We start from the raw sequence: 21,807 nt of genomic DNA on the forward strand, positions 1-21,807 counted from the left end.
TTAATAGGAAATTTGAAAAGCCTAGTCCTTTATATTCCAGTATGCAAGATACAGACAGCAACTAGCTGCATTCTAACACCAATCATAACTAGGGGGGGCTGCAGATATTAAAACAATTTATATTTGGACACGGCAATTTACATTATCTGAACAGTCAGGAGACTGAAGGAACAACATTTCTGTACAGGACTGCAATAATTCCCAAGCCAGAAAGAAAAAGGAGGACCGATAAAGGAGGCATAACATTATTTTCATACCTGATTGATGTGCTCAGCTCCAGTCCAGGTAAAGCTGCAGGTATCATTACAACAGAGAACATACAGAGGAGAGTCATCTGCGTTGGTACCAGGTGGGCAAACCATTGCCTTGAACACATCCTCTTCCTTCTCATTTGCATTAGCTTCAGCTAAAATAAAAGATTGACACATTTGTCACGCATGTGACTAGACATATGGCTGTCGCATATAAACATCTAATAGTCATGTGTCAGCACAGCCATTAGGAGTCAGATATACATTTGCACAGAAACTATTCATGCGTCACACTTACCCTTTGAAATTTTCTGTGCAGTTTCCAGAATGGTTATAGCGGCAGGGTAAGCTCTTCCACTAACAGCAGACATGAAAGGGGTCATACCTCTGGCATCCCTGGGGAAATAAAACATAAAACAAGGCATAAAGGGGAAGGCCATTTACTATCAGTCTAGAAACAAGACGACTTTTGGTATGTAGAAGCTATTACTAGAATTATCTTCTGCATTTTCAGATCTGTCTCAAACATTCTCTACCAAATATGTCACGATGCTGCTCCAACTGTTGTCAACAAACCAGACACTTCCCCTCTAGAAGCTGCAGAATTTAAAAGGAAATGTCCACTTAAAATAGACTAAAACCTAAAATGGAAGTTTTCAAATACGAGTAGTAAAACCCCACATCTTTAGTGCAGTGTCCTGATCAAATCCCATACAGGAAAGAAGGAAAAGCAGATTTTACAGGCACTTTAGTTACTGCTGCAATGTATTAAAACAACCAATCCAGGCAGCGCAAGTCTGCAAAACTATCACTCAAACTCTGCTTAGAGGAAAAAAAGTCTTTTGACTGCTCTGTTTGTTTTTTTTTGTCTTTCCTGGACCTAATCTGAAATTGCAAATCTCTTGCCAATAGGCAGTACAGTATGCCTCATCTGCTGTAAACATTATCACACTCAGTAAGATTGACAGGAAAGTTGAGCGCAGATTATGGGAAAAGACAACAATTCATGACACATGAAGTTAACGGTGAGCTCTGCAAGATGACTGATTAGCATAACCAAAACTATGTAAAAGCACTGAAATAGGAATATTTTTATCCACTCAGCCCTAGATTTACATGACGATATAAAGGAGTTGTTTGAAGTTGAACAAAAACTACCTGTGATCTAAACACCCAATATCCAGCATTCAATTAAATTTGCCATATGTATTAATGTAGGTTGTAGAAGTTACTTTTAGGGGCATATTCAATTGACGGCGGGACCGCCGAAAATCCCGCGTTCAAAAAATATTACCGTTAATACGGTAATCTCTTGCTGGGTTTCAGCTCGCAGCTCCCTGAGCTGCGAGCTGAAATCCAGCAAGTAAATTACCGTATTAACGTTTTTTTCCCGTGCACGATTACCGTAATATCGGTAATCGTGCGCGGACCGCTGGATTTTCGGCAATCCCACCGACAATTTAATACCCCCCTTATAGTCAGAATTCATAAGACAAATAAAGGACAAATTTAACGGCAACGATGTAAAGTTTCAATTTCAATAACAAATAACCCAGCAACTTCACAGCGCCAATCTTTTCACCTAAATGGCCAAAAACCATTGCACTTTTTATAGTAGCCATTTACACAAAACGGAAAGTAAAGATTGCTGTTAACAGTAGAGTATGAAGAAATCTAGAATTAGATATGTAGAATTATAAGGGGACATACTTTGCAGAAAGGAGGTCTCGTAGGTACGGCTGCAGAACGATGCTATCACACAGTAGTTTCAGAATAAAATGTCCGTTAGCTTTCCGATCCTTAGACTCCACCACTGAAGGCTCAGTAGACGGACCTATAACAAGATTCGAATGTTAGAAGCTGCCAGGAACATACAGGAAAAACAACCCAGCAATTATGAAACAAAACAACAATTCTCTCTAATTCACAGCTTATATCAACGTAAAAGCAGTTTCACCTGGTATGGTTGAAGTACTAGGCCCTTGACCTGTGCCAGTGGATGCTGTGGTTAGGGATCCTACTGCAGGGGCCAGGATAAAATCTATATCACCATCTTTTAGAAAGAAGAACAGTGTGATGTTTACAAACAAGCGTACTAGTAGTTCCCATCCTGGATGTAATCCCACATATGTACATGTTGTGTATTCAGGAGACAGACTTTTAATTAATGATACAACACGTTAATATAGAGCTAATCAAAACTTTCAATTTCATTTTGTTTAAATTAAATAATGACTCCCCATCACCTACAAAAACCTGCAGGGTTCTACCCCCAGGACCTCCATTGTACTCTGGACAGTGATATGGAGGGGGTGTATCTGACCGGTGGGGTGTCCTGGAGATGGGAAGCCTGCAGATTCTATTAGTTGAGGTGGCAGGGATTCTTTAGAGAAATATAAGTCAAGCAGACCGTGTTGTCTTTATTCATGCAGTACTAAATGCATTATAATACTATTGTAATAGCACCCTACTAATTATGGTCTATTCAAGATCACCCACCTGGATCCATAGCAGGTGGATCTGGCACCCAGCTCGGAGGAGCTATGGGAGGAGAAACTGGATCCTGGTGATCACTTGAAGCTCCAGCTTCGTGTCTTCCCAATCCTGCTGCCCGAAGAGATCGCCTCATCATCTCCCTAAGTCTCAAGCTGAAAAGGAACATACATTATCATCAATTTATATAGTGCCAACATATTCCGTAGCGCTTTACAATTATCCTCCACAAAGACATTACTAGTTATGTACAGTGTTCTAGCGCACTCAGACACAAAGAAAAAATAAATATATATGGGTGTAGCAATACATCCAACCCAATTATATCTATAAACCTACACATTGAGACAAAGTGAAGTTTAAGTATCCCATAGATTGTAAACTGGGGTTTCTTACTGATTGTAAAGCGCTACGGAATTTGCTGGCGCTACATAAATAAAATGTTGACAATAGGTTGCCAATATACTGACCATAACAATGAAATCATAATGGTGGATTCTAAAGTAAACAAATGCTAAAGAAATTGTTTTTACAACAAAGAACACAAGTGTTGTTACAGTGTCCATAGACTCACATGTACTTTAATATAAGTCTGCTTAAAAAAAAAGGACAGCCAATGATGTAAAATGAACAAAAGCTACAATAAAATGGAATATACAAGATACTATACAAGATAAAATTAAATGAAGTAGTAAAGCATCTAACTGTACATATTTATACAACAGTTTCACAAGGAACAGGGTGACTTGGATCCACAAGGGAAACTTTGGAAACTTACCTTCGGCTGCTGGAGGACCCAGCCCTATTTCCAGGACCATTACTAGACACCACAGAAATCGCATTGGCTATGGCTTCAACAGCAGAGAGTCTCTCAGCAAACGTATTCCTCTCAGAGCGCTCTGCTTCTGAAACAAGGAGAATAATCATTTGTATTCTTTACAACCGTTACTTCCAAGAGCAATTACTCAAAGAGTTTGCAGTTTCTGCAATAACCGATTGCAATGCATGAGCAAACTGCACCTTACGTTTACATTTACAGTTCTGAAGCATTTGCATTGTGTGTGTATGTGTTTACCCTTACCCTCCTCCTCTTTAGTCTCCTTGTTGCTGGTTGGGAAGCAGACCGACACACAGGCATGTAGAATGTTACGATTGCCATCACACCGGTGGCTGAGAAAGGTCTGCAGCATCTGGGTGTTTTGATCCAGAACGACACCCTGCTCCAAGTTCATCAGATACTGTCTGCAGGCCTCGTAATCACAGCGCAAAATGTGCTGCATCAGGGTTTGTTTCTAAAAGGAGACAACACAATATTTAGCAAACAATAAAGGCTTCCATAGGACCAAATGGCACTTTGTACAATAACGTTTGTATGCCACAAGTTCTTTCTTAACAGACCGGATATACTTTATGGTTTGGACTGGATAAATGGAAAGGTAGCCAATGTTTTCTTAAGAGTCTTAATTTCAAATGAACCAGAGGTTATATAATCACTAAACAATTGGAGCTGCAAGCCAGCAATTAGTTGTATTGCTTCCAAAAATAAACAAAAAGTATTGGTTAGCAGAACATCTCCTACATATACTGTGTTAGAATACCAGGCAACATTATCAGATCGCAATTTTTTTTTATATAAATCAGAAAAAGACTTCAGAATAGATTTGTAGTATCAGAAAGGCACTTGCATAAGACTTCATACCTCAACAGCCATTATAATTATGGCAGCCTTCTTCTTGATAGTAGAGTTTGCAGGTAGATTAGCCAACGAGTGAACACCCATGCCCAGACTGCTGATTGGCGGAAGATCCAGCCAATCGGGGTCTCGTATACCTCCCATACAATCCTTAGCCATGGGATAAATGGTGCCATTTCCATCTCTAAGAATAATGGGCGATTCCTGCAACACAATAATGATCATATTAGTTTAGAAATTTAACATTGTGTGTGAGAAACTAATGAACTTCTTGTTCACAGTATTCTTCATATTAGTCTGGATCTGTGTCACCATAAGACAGTTTATGACTTTTCTCATATAAAGCTTTGTGATCTATGTTCACACTCATTCTATTTTTAGAAATGTGCACAAATGGGTTCTCCCCAGAGAAGGATTAGTCCAATGTAGCAGCTACCAACAGAAAACAGCTGCTTAACAGACAATATGCAATTACCGGGGGGCCTGCTAAATACAACCAAGGTACCATTAATGGAAGGATGGCAAGTATAATACTTTAAAGCATATTCTCCAAAGACTTCACCTGTTCTCATTTATATTCACAATGCATACTATTTTTGTACAGTGCAGAATATTTTCCAGGAACAGCTATTGTGTCCATTATCATACATCTAATTTACATATAACCACGCACATCTACAGAAATTCTCAGAATAGATGACAACCCAACTGCTTTGAAACATAAAAGGAAAGTAGATTGGAGAAAAATGTAAAAGGAAAAGTACCTGTCCTGCTGTGAATATAGCCACATTTCTCTCGTTCTGACCAAGAAAAGCGATGCTGCTGGTGGGGAAGTTGTTCTCCTGTTCAGCCTTCCCAGTAGCAAGATCAAAAATGCAGTAGCGCACCCACGTTCCAGTCTTTAGGACAGCATGAACCCCTGAACACACAAAATAATCGCAATATTATGTACAACACAAACAGCATTTACACAATTACCACATGACAGCTTCAAAACCAACTGACATACACAAACAGACTGCTTTTTAAAGGAATAGCAAAGAAGTGTTTTGACCCTGGTGGCAATCTGCCTAGTTAATGTGAAAATAGACCACCGCAACAGCATTTTCAATCCGTAAAATGCTGTATTACAGTAGCGAGACAGACGCAGAAACTTCTTGGTATGCCATTGCCAGGAGAAAGAAATTGTTAAATGGTATTGTATTGCATTTGGGAGGATAAAGGGGACCCTTGTAAAATACAATTTAATTTAAAAATGCTACAACTACTCATTAAAAGACAATTCAAAGCACCATGAGGAAAAAAAAAAAAAAAAAAAGTCAGCAACTAGAGCTGTAACCCTCCCATGGAGGGAGGGAGGGGTGGGTGGGATGTAACCCTCCCATGGAAGGAGAGAGGGAGGGAGGGAGGGGTGGGAGGGATGTAACCCTCCCAGGGAGGGAGGGAGGGAGGGAGGGAGGGAGGGAGGGGTGGGAGGGATGTAACCCTCCCATGGAAGGAGGGAGGGAGGGGTGGGAAGGAAGGAAGGAGGGAGGGGTGGGTGGGAAGTAACCCTCTCATGGAAGGAAGGAGGGAGGGAGGGAGGGAGGGAGGGAGGGAGGGAGGGAGGGAGGGAGGGAGGGGTGGGATGTAACCCTCTCATGGAAGGAAGGAGGGAGGGAGGGAGGGAGGGAGGGGTGGGTGGGAGGGATGTAACCCTCCCATGGAAGGAAGGAAGGAGGGAGGGGTGGGAGGGATATAACCCTCTCATGGAAGGAAGGAGGGAGGGAGGGAGGGAGGGAGGGAGGGAGGGAGGGGTGGGATGTAACCCTCTCATGGAAGGAAGGAGGGAGGGGTGGGATGTAACCCTCTCATGGAAGGAAGGAGGGAGGGAGGGAGGGGTGGGTGGGAGGGAGGGGTGGGATGTAACCCTCCCATGGAAGGAAGGAAGGAAGGAGGGAGGGGTGGGAGGGATATAACCCTCTCATGGAAGGAAGGAGGGAGGGAGGGAGGGAGGGAGGGAGGGAGGGAGGGGTGGGATGTAACCCTCTCATGGAAGGAAGGAGGGAGGGGTGGGATGTAACCCTCTCATGGAAGGAAGGAGGGAGGGAGGGAGGGAGGGGTGGGTGGGAGGGAGGGGTGGGATGTAACCCTCCCATGGAAGGAGGGAGGGAGGGAGGGGTGGTTGGGATGTAACCCTCCCATGGAAGGAGGGAGGGAGGGAGGGGTGGTTGGGATGTAACCCTCCCATGGAAGGAGGGAGGGAGGGAGGGGTGGTTGGGATGTAACCCTCCCATGGAAGGAGGGAGGGAGGGAGGGGTGGTTGGGATGTAACCCTCCCATGGAAGGAGGGAGGGAGGGAGGGGTGGTTGGGATGTAACCCTCCCATGGAAGGAGGGAGGGAGGGAGGGGTGGTTGGGATGTAACCCTCCCATGGAAGGAGGGAGGGAGGGAGGGGTGGTTGGGATGTAACCCTCCCATGGAAGGAGGGAGGGAGGGAGGGGTGGTTGGGATGTAACCCTCCCATGGAAGGAGGGAGGGAGGGGTGGTTGGGATGTAACCCTCCCATGGAAGGAGGGAGGGAGGGAGGGGTGGTTGGGATGTAACCCTCCCATGGAAGAAGGGAGGGAGGGAGGGGTGGTTGGGATGTAACCCTCCCATGGAAGAAGGGAGGGAGGGAGGGGTGGTTGGGATGTAACCCTCCCATGGAAGGAGGGAGGGAGGGAGGGGTGGTTGGGATGTAACCCTCCCATGGAAGGAGGGAGGGGTGGGTGGGATGTAACCCTCCCATGGAAGGAGGGAGGGGTGGGTGGGATGTAACCCTCCCATGGAAGGAGGGAGGGGTGGGTGGGATGTAACCCTCCCATGGAAGGAGGGAGGGGTGGGTGGGATGTAACCCTCCCATGGAAGGAGGGAGGGGTGGGTGGGATGTAACCCTCCCATGGAAGGAGGGAGGGGTGAGTGGGATGACGGAAGGAAGGAGATGGGACAGTCATTGTGGCAGCTTGTCCCATAGATTAAAGACCGTTTACTCCCCATTTCCATATCAATGACTATAGAAATAACTTCAACGGCATATGGATACTGTGGAAAGGTAGCCTGTGAAACTGCTTTCATAAGATAGAAAAAGCCAAAACGCAAATCACACTAAAAAACACCCCATTATTTGAAATTCATAATGCACCAACTAAATTTTATATATTGACGACAGATTCAAATTAAAAGCAAAACAAACGAAAGACGCAACCTATCAATTTTTCATTTCCCTTTTAGGTGTTAAGAAAGGAAACACACATATAGGCAATGTCTTCTGGCAACTCAAGATGGTAAGAGAAAGATAGAGTTTACAGATGGGCTTAATGTAATCATGATATTCTAAGTAGTGTCATGTAAACATCTCATTGGAGTTAGTATCAGGGGTATTTAAACCTATGGACTCAGCCTTGTTGCTCCATATATGCACTACAATTAGCCAATGACATCCAATGCAGTTTTATGGGGCTGGGCAAGTCTGGAAAAAATTACTCTAAAAACAGACCATAGGGAATGTAGGAGTTTGGAGAATTCTGTAGCTCTCGTTACTAACCAGTTATTTTTCTTCAGTTCTACAAAATTTCACTGTGCACTTAATGTTGTTGGATCGTACACAGAAATATTGACTATAAATTCTTTGTGAAATAATTTATCTTTAGACAAAATATACGCAAACTACAGTGAACTTAATAAGTAATTTTACAATGTCTTTGTGTCCAAAAAGTACAAGGAAAAGCACATGTTAAAATGTGATTTTTGTACTTCCTGTAAAACCTTTCCTCTGAATCCAATGAGGAACAACAAAACACTGGGTACAGAGTGCATTGAGTGGAGATAGCACACTTTCATATTGAAGCCCCCCCCCCCCCCCCCCCCCCCCCCCATACACCATTGACTGCACTGATATAATCTACATTTTTAACAAACCTACAAAAAAAAGGTACAGAACCAGGAGTACAGAATAAGTGGAAGAGACCAACGCTCTCCAAGAACCAGAATTCATTGTTCTTTCACTTTCATAGCAATGAAAGAACAAAGAGACATAGCATTAGATAAAAACAAATGACATCCATTGGATTCAGAGTAAAGGATTTAATCAAAGTACAGAAATCGCATTCTCTCATTGCGGACGTCTCAAAGCTGTCAATCAGGGAGAATAAGACGCTGTGCGCAGCAACTTACACCCAGAACTGGCATCTGGATGCAAACAAATGAAACCCGTAGAAGTTTGTGAAGGTGTCCACAGAAGACCAGGCCCTGCACAGCTACTCAGCAGAGGTCCCAGGTCATACTGCCTAAAAGGCAACCACTGATCTAGTGGAATGTGCCCGCATATTTTCAGACAGGCTGTCATGCATCAATGAATGCCTAGCAAATTACAGAAGTAAATCACTGAACAATGGTCTGTTTAGAGTCTGGCCAGCCCTTCTTGTGGGCATCGTAAAGGACCAACAGGTCATCCGTCCTGTGAAAATCCTCAATACTTTCTACATATGATCGAAAGGCCCTAACCATATCCAAGAGTGCACTTTTCCTCTAGAGACTTACCACAGTCCAGGACCAGAATCGCACTATATCTTCTAGCACAGTCCTGTTAAGTATTCACGGCTGACAATGCCTCTCACTCAAGCATCTGTTGTGGAATATAACCACTGGTAACGGAAAAGCAGACGAACTCCCACTAGGGGAGACCCAGGGGGAGCAGTGGACTGATCCCTTGACCTTCCGTAGGTAAGATAGAAGTGGATCTAGGACCCTCAGGCCTAGGGGCATTAACAGGGGGAACAACCTTCCCTCCTGTGGCCTGAGCAATGATTTTATTCACCTCCAGGGTCCTCTTGGACACTGCATCCGCTCCCCAGGTCTAAAGCCAGTAGACACAATGTGCCGAATTGAGGTTGAAATTCTAGACACTAGGACCCTATATCAATGGCGGCTTCACCAATAAAAGTTCATAGACAGCCATGGAAAACATTGTAAAAGGAAAATGACTGCACCAGGCGATCTATTACTCTTCCTCAACTTGTATAGATCCCTCTTTGACTTTCACAATATAAAATATCTATAGAGGAAGGGTGCAGAAGTTAGTTTATAACCCAGGATTCAAGAGAGAAAAAGGAAGAAAAATGATCTTATGGGGCACTGATAATAAAACATATATTTTTGAATTATATTGATAGGTTTTGAAATCTTGTTAATAAATTTTTATTCACTTGAACTAATAAAGATTTATTAACAAGATTTCGAGACATATCAATATAATTCAAATATATATGTTCTATTATGAGAGCCCCATAAGATCATTCTTCTTTTTCTCTCTTGAATCCTGGGTTATAGCCATGGAAAACATGCCTAGCTGCAGCAGGCACTTAAAAAATAAAAAAAGGAGCGGGAGGACCATCCATCCATTCTGGTACTCCGACTGGCTACAAAAGGGCACATAATTAAAGAGCAGTAAGTGAAGAGTATGTACAGCTAGGTGTTCTGACCCTAAGTAAACAAATTGGTTCCTGAACATTTATCTTAGAGTTTGGTAGGGCAATTTGGCATACATAAATACAGTGACTGTTCAGGATTTGCAATCCTTATATAGTAGATAAAAAGTCCAAAGCAGACAAACGGCATGCCAGGTCAGAATATGGAGTGGTAGTATGAAGAAAGAATAGTCATTTCTGCCCCAAAAACAAGCATGCAGGCAGGAGTTATGGCCTTTCCAGCATGACCTGGTTTGCGGTCCTCTGTCAATAAGCAGATGTACCCAGCATACAATGCTCACTCGTAGCTGTTACATATCCGGGGCAGACACATGCTTCCCACTGCCCATGGATAAACAAAGTATAACTCCATAGTGTTTGCTGATGCAGACTGAGAAACTGCAGTCTCTTCCATGTTTTTTTTATTTTTATATCAAGAAACACAAACCAATGAATTATAAAAAATAAAAAAAAACTCCATTACATAAATTTGGTGTCTCATTGCTGCCACAGAATTAATTTGCACATTTAAATCTGTCAATCAGCCTACCTAAACTTGTACTTATAATAAAATGTAGAATTCTTTGGTAGGGCTACTCTTTACTTTTAACCCAAAGAACCCAAAAAAACTTTTGCTTCAAACAATGTTAAGTTTTCATTGCAAAACACTTCAAAAACTCCAGAGCAGCTTAATCTAACCCATCGAGAAGACATAGTACCATGAGTGCAGTTGAAGCTAAGGAGTTGTACAAGTTCATACTATTCCCACATTAGGTAAGACATAAAAAGAACAACATTTTTTAGATGCTGTAAAGTACACATTTGAAGACCAGCAATAACAGCACTACCATAAGTTAAAGTTTCATCTTCATATATGTATTGCTAAAGACAGTCAGTACATGATAGATTACTTGTTCAGGCCAAAGACACCATACTCAAACTCATGATCACTTTTAATCAATCAGGAGTCATGTGAACTACTTGAACCAATCAGAAGTCTGCAATGGATTCAGCTTCCTCAAACTATTGTTTGGGACCACAATATGGTTGCTTGCATAGTGTGTGAGCGATAGACGCACTTTATGTAGGTGAATTAACAGTCGTGCACTCATTTTGATGAAAAGAATCCAGACACAAAAGAAACCAAGCAACACATGCTGTATAAACATGAGACAGTTACTGCAATATATTATACTCTAGAAAGTATTAGTACACATATCTTATTATACCATCTATAGTATAAAAAAAAAAAATATTGACAATATGAAACCGGGAAGTACAATGCCTATTAAGCATTCATATAACATATATTACAATACTACATACCCTTTGCTGTGTAGAGTGAAGTCTAGAAAACATTTGCAAACTCCCAAAGACTTTACAATCAAACATAAGTATCTCTGATGGATGGGAATACCACCATTTTGGTTTCTAATTCACCCTCCCCCCCTACCCCCAAAGCCATTCCCTCTATACCTTTAAAGAAAGAGCCACACAAAGTGGCAAAGTTAATGGAATTTGCATCTAGTCTGTTTTGACATTACCTTTGGAATCTACATTCACGGCGAGGATTTCAGTTTTTTCAGGAATGCACAACTTTTTAGGAGTCCTTTGGAAACAGTCTGGGACTTTAGGCGTTCCACCTGTTTTCACCACCTAGAACAGGTTCCCAGTCAAAGTTATTGATTTTTGTTATTTTGGAATAGCCACATTTCAGACCTGAGAATTCTTTTCTGTCCCAATTCCACATTTACAAATAGCCCAAAATACATATATATAAAAACAAATTTTTACTCCCCAACACAGAGACAATCATGTCTCTGTCCAGCAGTGCAATATATTCAACGGGTTACTTCACTTAAATGTTACATCCAGCTCTTCCCTTCTCAGAACACTAACTGCTGTGACCTCTCTGCTTCACTTTAAATTTGTCTATTACCATCAGCACTTTATACTGAAACGGTTATCTGGGAAGCCTGGAAGTCTTAAAAGTCAGTCAAATGGCTGATTAGGAGATTTGAGCTGTGTGCCATGAGGGGTACAATGCTAGGAGACAATGGCCTGGTCACACATTATTGCTATCTACATGTCGTTTCTACATTCTCCCAAGAATCTGGACTTCTAAAACGTTTCCTAGTCTGTATGTTTCTGTGCTAGGAAAGTTAGATTGTAATACCCACTAGGGCAGAGACAAAGGTGAATGATTAGACACTCAGCTTCTACAGTGATGTATAATATGTTGATGCTATATATAAATCAAGGACAATTGCAAGCAGCACTGGATCCTATGAAGAGGCAAGCATAGCTAGGGCTATGATGTTCATCCATAAAATTAAGGGGGGGGGGGGGGGTGGACCCTAAAATCTCCTTTAAATCTAAGAATTTTACTTGAAAGGTGTCACAAGTTTACTTCTTAAACTGCATTAACTATTTAAGTATTTGTTTTGCAGTGAAGTGTATTTATTCATTCTTTTTAACATATGGCCATAACATTTCTGCTCCTCAGTATAGACAGTGCTGAAGACTGGGGCACTTTTCACAATGAGTAAGTCTTTAAAGTGAAGTGGTATAAATGTACCTGGAGTTCATCGATCCTCAAAAGTCTGCAGTCTTGGAGGAGAGAAGAAGGGTCTGGATCACAGCCAGGGGTGCATTGGCTGTTTGTATTATTCGACGTACCCGGGAACTTCACGGCAACATAGGCACCATCAACTTTAAGTACCTTATAAAGATAAAAGCAGGAGCCAGTGTCACTTTTACGTACACAGAATAGAGCAGATCGATCAATCTATGATTAACTCAGCATTCTACTGTATAGCACACACTACATTACATAACAGTGAGCTATTAGCTATACCTTGCCCACAGGAACATTCTTCACATCTTCAACGAACACAACCTCTCTGAGTGACCACTGCTCTTCGTTGACCTTCTCTTCCTCCTTGGGAGCTGGAGTAGATCGTCTGCGTTCTGAAAAGAAATGCAGTGTTAAGCTTACAGTATAAGACAGATGGCCTTAAATTCTAGCCATTTAAACTTGATTTCAACTGGACAGCTGAGTATGAAAAAAGTGAGGTGCTAAAAACACCAGACTGAAGTTCAGCAGCAAAACTGTCATATTTACAAAGTGTGCTTAACGCCTTAACAATCTAGTGTAGTTTGTATGTTATTGTTTATACAGAGACACTGTAGAGCACACATTTATTTAGAGCAAAGCATGCTGCCTTTTTTTTAATTAAAAAACCTTTAGATTCTTTTCAAAATATCATATGATCATCAATAAAAACAAAACAAAAAAAACCCCACACATTAAGCCAACCAGTCACATTAATAATGTAACATGAGGCCTGAATGCCGATCTGTGGCTGAATAAAACAGATCTGAACATTTGACCTGACCCATTGGTGCAGGTAGCGGATGATTTTCGGTCAGGAACAAATAAAAGGACATATTTAATTAGTTCTCAGAATCTGTGGAAACAGACAGTAATTCGGGCTAAATTGGTATAAACTGGCGAGATCACCCCACAAAACCACCACAAGTATTGCCATCTTTCAACAACGGTGTTGTATGTGATCGATGGGCCTGTCACAGACAGTTATATAGACAACATTGGCAGCCATTAAGCTGACCGAAAAAAAACAAATCTTCAACATTCCAGATTAGATTATTTTTCTGTAATAGTGTATGGAAAAATGGATTTTTGCAGAAAATTGCATACATAGGGGAAAAATATAAACTCCTCTTACATCTGTTGCAACAAAAGTACAAAATTATACACAGAAGAAATGCAGAAGTGCAATTTTTTCTTTTTTTTAATACATTGTGGTAGAGTGGATTACTTACTGTATGGCATTGAAGCACTGCTGGCAATGGAAGATGCGTCACTACAGGTGGATGCTGGAGATGGGGGTGGTCCCATTTCTGTTTTTACAGACTCTGGTTTGCTTTCAGGCCTTCGAAAACATTAAAAAAAAGTTTCATTTAAAAAAAAAAAAAAAAAACAACTGTTCAATGAAAACTAGACAACAGAAAATGAAAACAAAAAAATAAAAGCTTCCACTCACTTCGCTTCTGTGGTCTTGCTGGATTTCTCCAAGTTTTTTAGGCTCTCAGGGGATCGCAGTTGGAACCGGCAGCTGTCATTCATATTCCACACAGACTCCATTAGAACCCCAACTTTTGGAATTCCACCACTAATAGAAAAGGCCACAGCACCCGCATGATAAAGTGGGTTATTTCTTAAACAGACCTGTCAAAGACACACATGTTACCAAACAACACTGGTGATATGTTCTTTACAGCTTTAAAAACAGAACTTAGAAAGAAGCAAATGAAATATAACAGTTCCCCATTTTCAGCTGCATCCACAAACAAATCTAGTGCACAGAAATAATCCAAGTCTCAGAATATTTTTTAACACACGCTTAGTAAACGCCCCTACTTCACGGAAAACAATCCCAACCCATTACCTGACACCAAGAACCAGACCAAAATGTTTAAATGAAGACACCTCCCACAGCTCACAATGCAGAAGGAAAGTCAGTCCACTCCTATTCAATAGAGCAAAAAGGATTAACTTACCGTTAAATCCTTTTCTCAAAAGCCAATGGGGGACATATACCACTCTAGGCTTAAGCTCCACCAACAGGAGAAAGGACATGTAAAGAACAGAACTGCTAACCTAGCTCAACTCCTCCCACTACCAGGTAGGGTCAGTTTATATATTGCAAAGAAAAAGAAAATTCTAGGAGTAGAACATAAATCCCAAAAAGGACATTGAGTGAATAGTTCTGCATCCCCGACTGGCCTCAGAGGGAAGGCTTTAAACAGCAATTTAAAACAGAAGTGCCTGGAAAAAAAAAAGAAACTATTTCTGCTGAAGCAATACCCCAGAGATATCACCCCTATAGCTAATCAGTGAAAAGTCCTCTGCCACCATGACTAACAGCCTAATAGCAGGGTGAAGATAGAAGACAGCTTGTTCATTAATGCTAAACAGTGCCTGGACCATCACACAATGGACAGACTTGGCTCAGGCACCTTTAAAGCACTTGGCAAGGCCTGTGAATGCTAAGGCTAGAATGTCCGAAGTAATGTTGGCTGTGTACTAATACCGCTTTCTACAATACAAAGAAAGGCAGGATGGGTGACAATTGCGTACAAAGCCTACTTGCATGTGGGGGTCAGAGAGGGAGGCAGGGAATCAGTATTGTAATGTAAGGGATTACTTCAAGTAGTATAGAAGTGCAGTCTAAGCGTGGGATTATTTTGAGCAGTTTCCTAGTAATTACTCACAGGACAGATTGGCAAAAGTTATTGTGCACCCAGAACATTATTTCTTTTTTCTTCTTTATCTGCTTTGCTTCTATAAACCAAATCGGCACACCCATTACTCTAGAGACGGAATTAACCCTGAAGGCTCAAATGGTGAACAGCAAATCACAAATATCTCAGGAATGCATGCCACTGCTTGCCAAGGAAGAGAGATTTACACAATATATATATATGTAATAAGTAACTTCCTGGAACAATGTTCCATAAAACGCGCAGCTAAGCAGTCACAGTAGCACATCACTCAGTCTGATAAATAGCACCACCTTGCCTCTAAACAAAAGACTTCATTGTCTGCAAGCTTCCATGAGCAATGATAGGTCCTCTGAGTAAATAACTCAGGCTGTGACTGACCTATCAGGTTTAGACAGGAATCCACGAGAGAATGCTGCTCTGTGAAATTCAAGTACACTACCAAAAGCAACATTCACCTTACCACCAGAGTCTACTTCCCTTAGCAATCTAAATGGAGTCTAATGTAGCTCCAACATATTATTTGATATAAAATTAGATAGCAGTGATATGAAGGGCTGTGCATATTCATAGCAGTGTCAACTTGAAAGTCTTAAACATATACATTGTAAAACCAGTATCTAGGATACATTATGAGGAACAATGCTCATAGCATTATCCATATCGTTAACACAAAATACCCATAGCATAACGAAACCCACAATAACAGACTACATGTACACTGTAAAAGTATTAACAAAAACTGCACATTGTAAGTTGTTACTCCATTCTCTATTTACAGGCATGGAACACCACATTAACTCAAGATATACAAAAGTTGAGAAACAAGCAATATAAACTACTACCTAAACAGAAAATAAGTTTCTCTCTCTAACACAGTTATAGCTTTTTTTGATCCACTTCTTTAGTGAAGGTTGGTCAAATTATAAAGATTATAATACAGTGCTTTAAAGAGAGCGGAATGCTGGACATAGAAGTTTATTATCTATGCAAACGGTCACATTCTGGTTAACTCGCTGCAAACCAAGGTTATTCCTTGGTAGTTAAGAGATACTGGAGTGAGTTCGCTGTCTGGTAAACATGACCCCATGATTTTTTCCCATTTCACAGACAAGTCAGGGGTACCAAGTATTACCTCTGTATCCTTTGGAGATTATATTACATTTAGATATTTTTGACACCATAATGTATTAAAACTATTGCAAGGGGAGATATTCAGCTGACTGAACAATGGCTTATGGGACACTATCTGTGTGGACTTTATGATCTCCCCATGTTTGTGTGCGTTACCACCCACAGTCCAAAATCATAGTGGTAGGATAAAAAATAAAAATACATTTTCCACATAGAATAAGACTAGGGCATCTCATGTAACGGGTAACACTGAGCACCGGTGATATTAAGATTAATGGTGACATCATTATACACTGCACTTCCAGAGAGGTAGAATTAGTAGTCATACAGGACATTTACTCTACATTACGTAGATGTCAGACACACCATATCAGAGGGTTACCTGTTTTCCTGCCATTTTCTCCTCAGAGTGAAGGGGCAATATGTAATGTGTAAACAATGGTATATTTATATAAGCCTTCATTTTCTCCTGAAAGTGATACAATAGGTGACATGTTATAAAGCAGGCTGGTCATTTATTTCTCCTCAGTGTTATATGCAAGGTCGTTATATAACTCCCATAGTAAGAGCTATGAAGAGGAAGCTCATTTATGTAAAGAACAGTCTCCTTCCATTAGTACTTACAACACTGCAGAGTGACAGGCAGGTAATATGTGTAAACATATTCTTCACGTAAACATGGATCTTTATTTTTATTACAACTGGTACAGTATTTGTGAAGTAAAACCCCTCATGTGAAGCAGGGAGGAGGTCTAAACCACTGCCATGGCTGCCGAGTCATAATCTATATAACAGTTTCTATATTTTTCTGCTAATGAGGAAAGCACAAGGAGAATACAAATCCCTCTTTCTGATGGTATATATTACACAGCTGTACAATAGCAGCAGCCTGTCATTGTCACCAGGAAATGTAACATGCGGTCACCGACAGGACAATGTCACAGGAATGACAGTCAAAACAGGCACCCTGGTGATCTACGTTTGTAGATCCTGCACTGCTGAATGTCACATTAAATAAAAGAACATCTATAAGACATTCCCATCCGGAGCCTAGTGTAATTACTAGATTTTAGAGCAATGAATGGGACACCCTCCGGATAAGAACATTCCCCACAGAGCAAAGACTCAGCCCACGTACCCCATTATGTAACAATGGGTAAAAAGAAAAGCAGAGGTGAAGGTACATACATATGAACAGTACAGCTGTATTCTAGTTCTCTCTATCATTAGCCTATCCCATATCAGGACACAGACAGGACTGTCATTGGCTGTTATTAGATCCCTTTACCTCCATCAGTAAGGCCTCCAGCCCACTGGTGTTAATCAAGTGTTTTAGTAGCGCTTGTAGCATCAGTGCAAAACATGTAAATGTGTCTATGAAGCAAAAAAAAAACAAAAAAAAAAAAACCAATGTTCTGTATCCACTAGTGTGTATTATAATAAAGGTAACCTGCTTCCTTCCAAACATATCTTGTTCCATTTTTTTCAAAGTAAATGCACTGGATATGACCTCTAAAACACTAGTAACAAATGCATGTTAAATCATGACATTGTCACACTGGACACAGCAGACACTGCGCCACTCTGTGCGCGCAACATACCAAGATGCTGGTGAAGGAGCATACTGCCCCCTCCACAAGCAAAGTGCATGACCTGGGAGTCCCAACACCTTCCCTATCCATAGACCCAGGCTCTAAGTATGTACACCACACCAATAAATAGAGGATATCGCCAATATTGTCCTGCAGTAGAAATGGATGGAAGGATGAATGCCAACACCACCACTGACCAACTGACATAAGCAGAGATACCCAGGAAACAAAATTATTTCCCCCAAAACACAAAGAAACAGTGATCAGGCAGATTGTGTTGGGTCCAAGGCACTGTCTGGCAGCACTTCACAGGGTTTAAGATAGCATTAAAGGTGGAGAAGAAATTATATTCTTAAAGTGCATCCTCTGTTGATGAAGCTTATGCCCCTGAGATACCCGTGTACCCCAGAAGGCAAAAATATATATTATGCTCTACTGAATGGGGTTGGTCTGATTAACCCCTCCTGCAATCCAAGCTGCAGCGGTGCCTTCACATAAACTTTGCAGTCTAAGTGGTCCGGGGGAATTGATGCCCAAAGATGGACAACCCATTCAATCTGGTCAGAGTGGTAATCATTTTAAGATAAAAAAAAAAAAAAAAAAAAAAGTAGTGAAGACATTCTAGAAAAGTTTTAATGCATCTATACTGCTATGTCCTCTAGAACAGATGTGCGCATAAAGAGAATGGATTATTCATGTACACAAAAAAAACAATGCTCACCTGGGTACCAACCGTGATATTTGGCATTGAAGAAATTCCAGCACTGGATTTAGGTTTTTTGTTTTTCGCCCGCACTTTTTCAAGCATTTTTTTCCTCTGGCTGAAAGGAACAACTCCCCTAGGGAAAGACAGTGCACCATCACACAAGGTTCACAAGCTCTCAAGCAGCGTAATCACTTCATATGTAATAGCGATACACTCACAATCCCGTAATGTGAAATAGATAAAAATAAAAAAAATGCATAAAAACAGCTGTTAGACATCTTGTCAAGTTTTGCCAGCTACATCTGGCGCACAACTCAATCATTTTCACCAAGTACCTCCAACTGCATAATAATCAATACCAAGGTGAAATCACGTACAGCTCACCTTTACTGCAGCTTCTAGCCCTTAGGTGCATCCCTTATGCAAAGCTTTAGTTTCTTTTAAGCAGGTTTGAAAAGGAAAGTCAAAAGCTAGGTCTAAAATCTATGTATAACATATGCTGGCTATAAGACTTGTGGAGTAAAAACAAAAAAACAAAAACTTTATTTAAAAAAGAAAATCTGAGCACTCCCATTCTTACCATGTCCAGTGTCCTACAGCTGCCTGAAAGACTCACCACGCTGACAACTTAATAGTTCAGATGATATTACCTGAGCAGTGTCCCAAGTATCTAAACTCTTGGCCACACTGGGCCTGTTACTGTATTTTGCAACATGTAAAATGAAAATCTAATTCATTTCTATCAACCAACTTATTCTGAAGTCAGACATACTACAATATCAGGCCAACTGTAAAAATTTGCAGCAGGTGCGGCCGGCTTAAGATATCGCACAACAGCTCTACTCACCACCAGTAGAGATTATTCTCCAATTGTGCGCAGGTGTACAGAGCACAGCAGTGTAGAGACACTATCTTCTCCCCCTGGAGCTCAGGGAACACTTGGGCTGTGTGTTCTAATTTTGAAGCTACAGAACTTAGCGTCTCATCAACCCATGTGGCAACCTAATACAAAAGTACACACAGTGTAATAAATATGCTTTATATATAAAAAGGTGAAAAAAAATTCTGGGTTGAGTAAACAGTTATACACAGAAAATTAGTAATAATTACAGACAACTTTCATACATTCATTTACAAGGACCTTTACAAGGGCAGAAATTAAAATCAAAACAAATATACACAAGGAATCATTTGAATAAATAAAATGGACAAGTGCTTCAAAAGAAGTTGGGGGGAAAAAATATAAACTAAAAATCAGTTTCACGTGCAACCTCTCAGGAATACAAAGCAGAACTCAATGTTGCTGAAATAAGGTTACAAAGTGAATTCACTTAATTCATTTCAATGTATCTTAGCTTTATAACTTAATTAGAAGTTTGATAAACTAAAATAAATAATATATTAATAATATGATAGAGTTCAAATCTCTACTGGTCCAAACCTTATTGCTTTCTGTAGCGACAGTTGCTCGTATGCTATTTGCTGAAAGGAGGACAATTTTCTCATTTGCCAGGCCTAAGAACGTTGTTCTTGGATGACGCAGCAATGGATTCTAGGAAACAAAAGCAAGGACGGGAAAAGGCAAAAAAACAAAACAAAGGGTTAACATGAGCCATATAGTTTGCTCACATAAAAGTGCCATATATCAATCCACCACTAATAAACTGAATCCTTCAACCGAATATAGTAGTTACTACTTGAACACACGTTATGAATGAGCTTGTGGTGGAATAGCTTATTTATATATATATATATAAAAAAAAAAAAAAAAAAAAAGGGGGGGGCATATCACAAATTAAAAGGAAATATAGAAACGGTTTAGATGGGTGCTGTGCGGAGGAAATTATACAGGTGTACATAACACCCCAAAAAAATATCTGACCGAAAAAATAAATAAATAAGTAAAATACAACTAAAACTACAAACCTGTGGATTCCTATATGGTTCAGACTCCAACCACTTCCATTGATACAGCTCTCCCTTACTGCTCACAGCAACTAGTTCCGAGTATAGGGCTCCAATGGAAATAAATTTGGTTCCGTCCTAAACACAAAAACACGGAGCAAAAAAAACAAAAACACTATAGTGTAAGTCGTACTGTTAGGATGTTCTTCTGAGAAATATTACTGTTCTCCCAGAAATAAACTGATGAAGGAATGAAGCAGTGGGGTGTAACCACAAGCTTGAAGAATACCTGAGTGTTAGGAATGACTTCCGCTCAATATATTTTCTTATTTACATTTCCAACATTTATCCAACCACATTCTGTTAGATAGATTTCAGGTACCACAACACTTAGCTAACAAACAGGGAAGACATGGATACAGTTTGTCTTGACCCCAGATTCAGATATAGTAACTTTTTGTTGTTTGCCATCCTTCAAAATCATTAGCTAATTAGTTTCATTTTGCTATAAAGATTTAGGATTTCATTAGGCACTTTCTTATGCCGTTTCTTACATTTTTTGAGTGTACTTTAAGTTAATCTGCTTTAAACAGAATTACTAGCATTTTGTTTAATGGATGAGCTCATTCGTCCCAAATCAACACAATCTGTGACAACTGAAAGAAAAACAATTACCTTTTCTGGCCACCATTGCAGATCTTCTCCTAATGATACCGGACTCAGTATCGGGGTGTTCTTCTTGTCCAAACTGGGCTCCCCTTCTTTACTTGTGGAGCCCCTTTCATTATCGAATGAGGCCCCATCAAGCCACCTTCTCTCACGCAAGCGTAAAACTGACTCGCGTTCACGTAACAGTTCAGAGTCTCTTTCTAAGGGAAGAAGGAGAACTGGTATGCAATTGGGTCACACCAGTGGGATAAAAGTAAGCCAATCTCTATTTAAGACCCTTCTCATCTAGCAGAAAGTAAAGCTTATGTATGCTCAACAGAAATGATCTCCATTACTACCATTTCTTGATTATGCAGGGTCACATAACTATGTATTTACAGCAAAGTCTCAACTACGGGATGTATCTTGACTACTGTCTGCAAAACTAATTACAAATTTTAAATATATGCTACTGTGCTCAGCAAGGGCAAAACTAAAAGGAATTACTATCGGTTTTGAAGGAAAAACAAAAAATGATAATAGCTTAGACAAGAAGCATGGTTAAGCCCTAAATGGGATGTTTAATGCAATT

The 21,807-nt window shown here is 40.5% G+C and overlaps 1 protein-coding gene across 10 annotated transcripts in view; it reads right to left on the reverse strand.

Annotated features, from left to right (window-relative positions):
* UBR5 (ubiquitin protein ligase E3 component n-recognin 5) overlaps positions 1-21,807 on the reverse strand; it is a 61,931-nt gene that overhangs the window by 22,633 nt on the left and 17,491 nt on the right. For 5 of the 10 annotated variants that reach the window (XM_075213904.1, XM_075213905.1, XM_075213907.1 and 2 more), the window contains exons 9-28: positions 21,243-21,454; positions 20,589-20,705; positions 20,104-20,214; positions 19,510-19,664; positions 18,678-18,795; positions 16,747-16,833; positions 13,991-14,175; positions 13,770-13,879; positions 12,781-12,893; positions 12,502-12,645; positions 11,468-11,579; positions 5,202-5,356; positions 4,444-4,641; positions 3,826-4,036; positions 3,523-3,649; positions 2,751-2,899; positions 2,209-2,304; positions 1,962-2,085; positions 550-647; positions 258-406 (exon numbers count right to left, since the gene is read on the reverse strand). In XM_075213904.1, coding sequence (XP_075070005.1) covers positions 258-406; positions 550-647; positions 1,962-2,085; positions 2,209-2,304; positions 2,751-2,899; positions 3,523-3,649; positions 3,826-4,036; positions 4,444-4,641; positions 5,202-5,356; positions 11,468-11,579; positions 12,502-12,645; positions 12,781-12,893; positions 13,770-13,879; positions 13,991-14,175; positions 16,747-16,833; positions 18,678-18,795; positions 19,510-19,664; positions 20,104-20,214; positions 20,589-20,705; positions 21,243-21,454 — 2,771 coding nt within the window. The remainder of the gene's footprint in view (positions 1-257; positions 407-549; positions 648-1,961; positions 2,086-2,208; positions 2,305-2,750; positions 2,900-3,522; positions 3,650-3,825; positions 4,037-4,443; positions 4,642-5,201; positions 5,357-11,467; positions 11,580-12,501; positions 12,646-12,780; positions 12,894-13,769; positions 13,880-13,990; positions 14,176-16,746; positions 16,834-18,677; positions 18,796-19,509; positions 19,665-20,103; positions 20,215-20,588; positions 20,706-21,242; positions 21,455-21,807) is intronic. The other 5 variants (XM_075213906.1, XM_075213911.1, XM_075213903.1 and 2 more) reach the window with 4 other exon arrangements.

This window comes from Mixophyes fleayi, chromosome 5, assembly GCF_038048845.1.
Source record: "Mixophyes fleayi isolate aMixFle1 chromosome 5, aMixFle1.hap1, whole genome shotgun sequence".
NCBI classification, from domain to species: Eukaryota; Metazoa; Chordata; class Amphibia; order Anura; family Limnodynastidae; genus Mixophyes; species Mixophyes fleayi.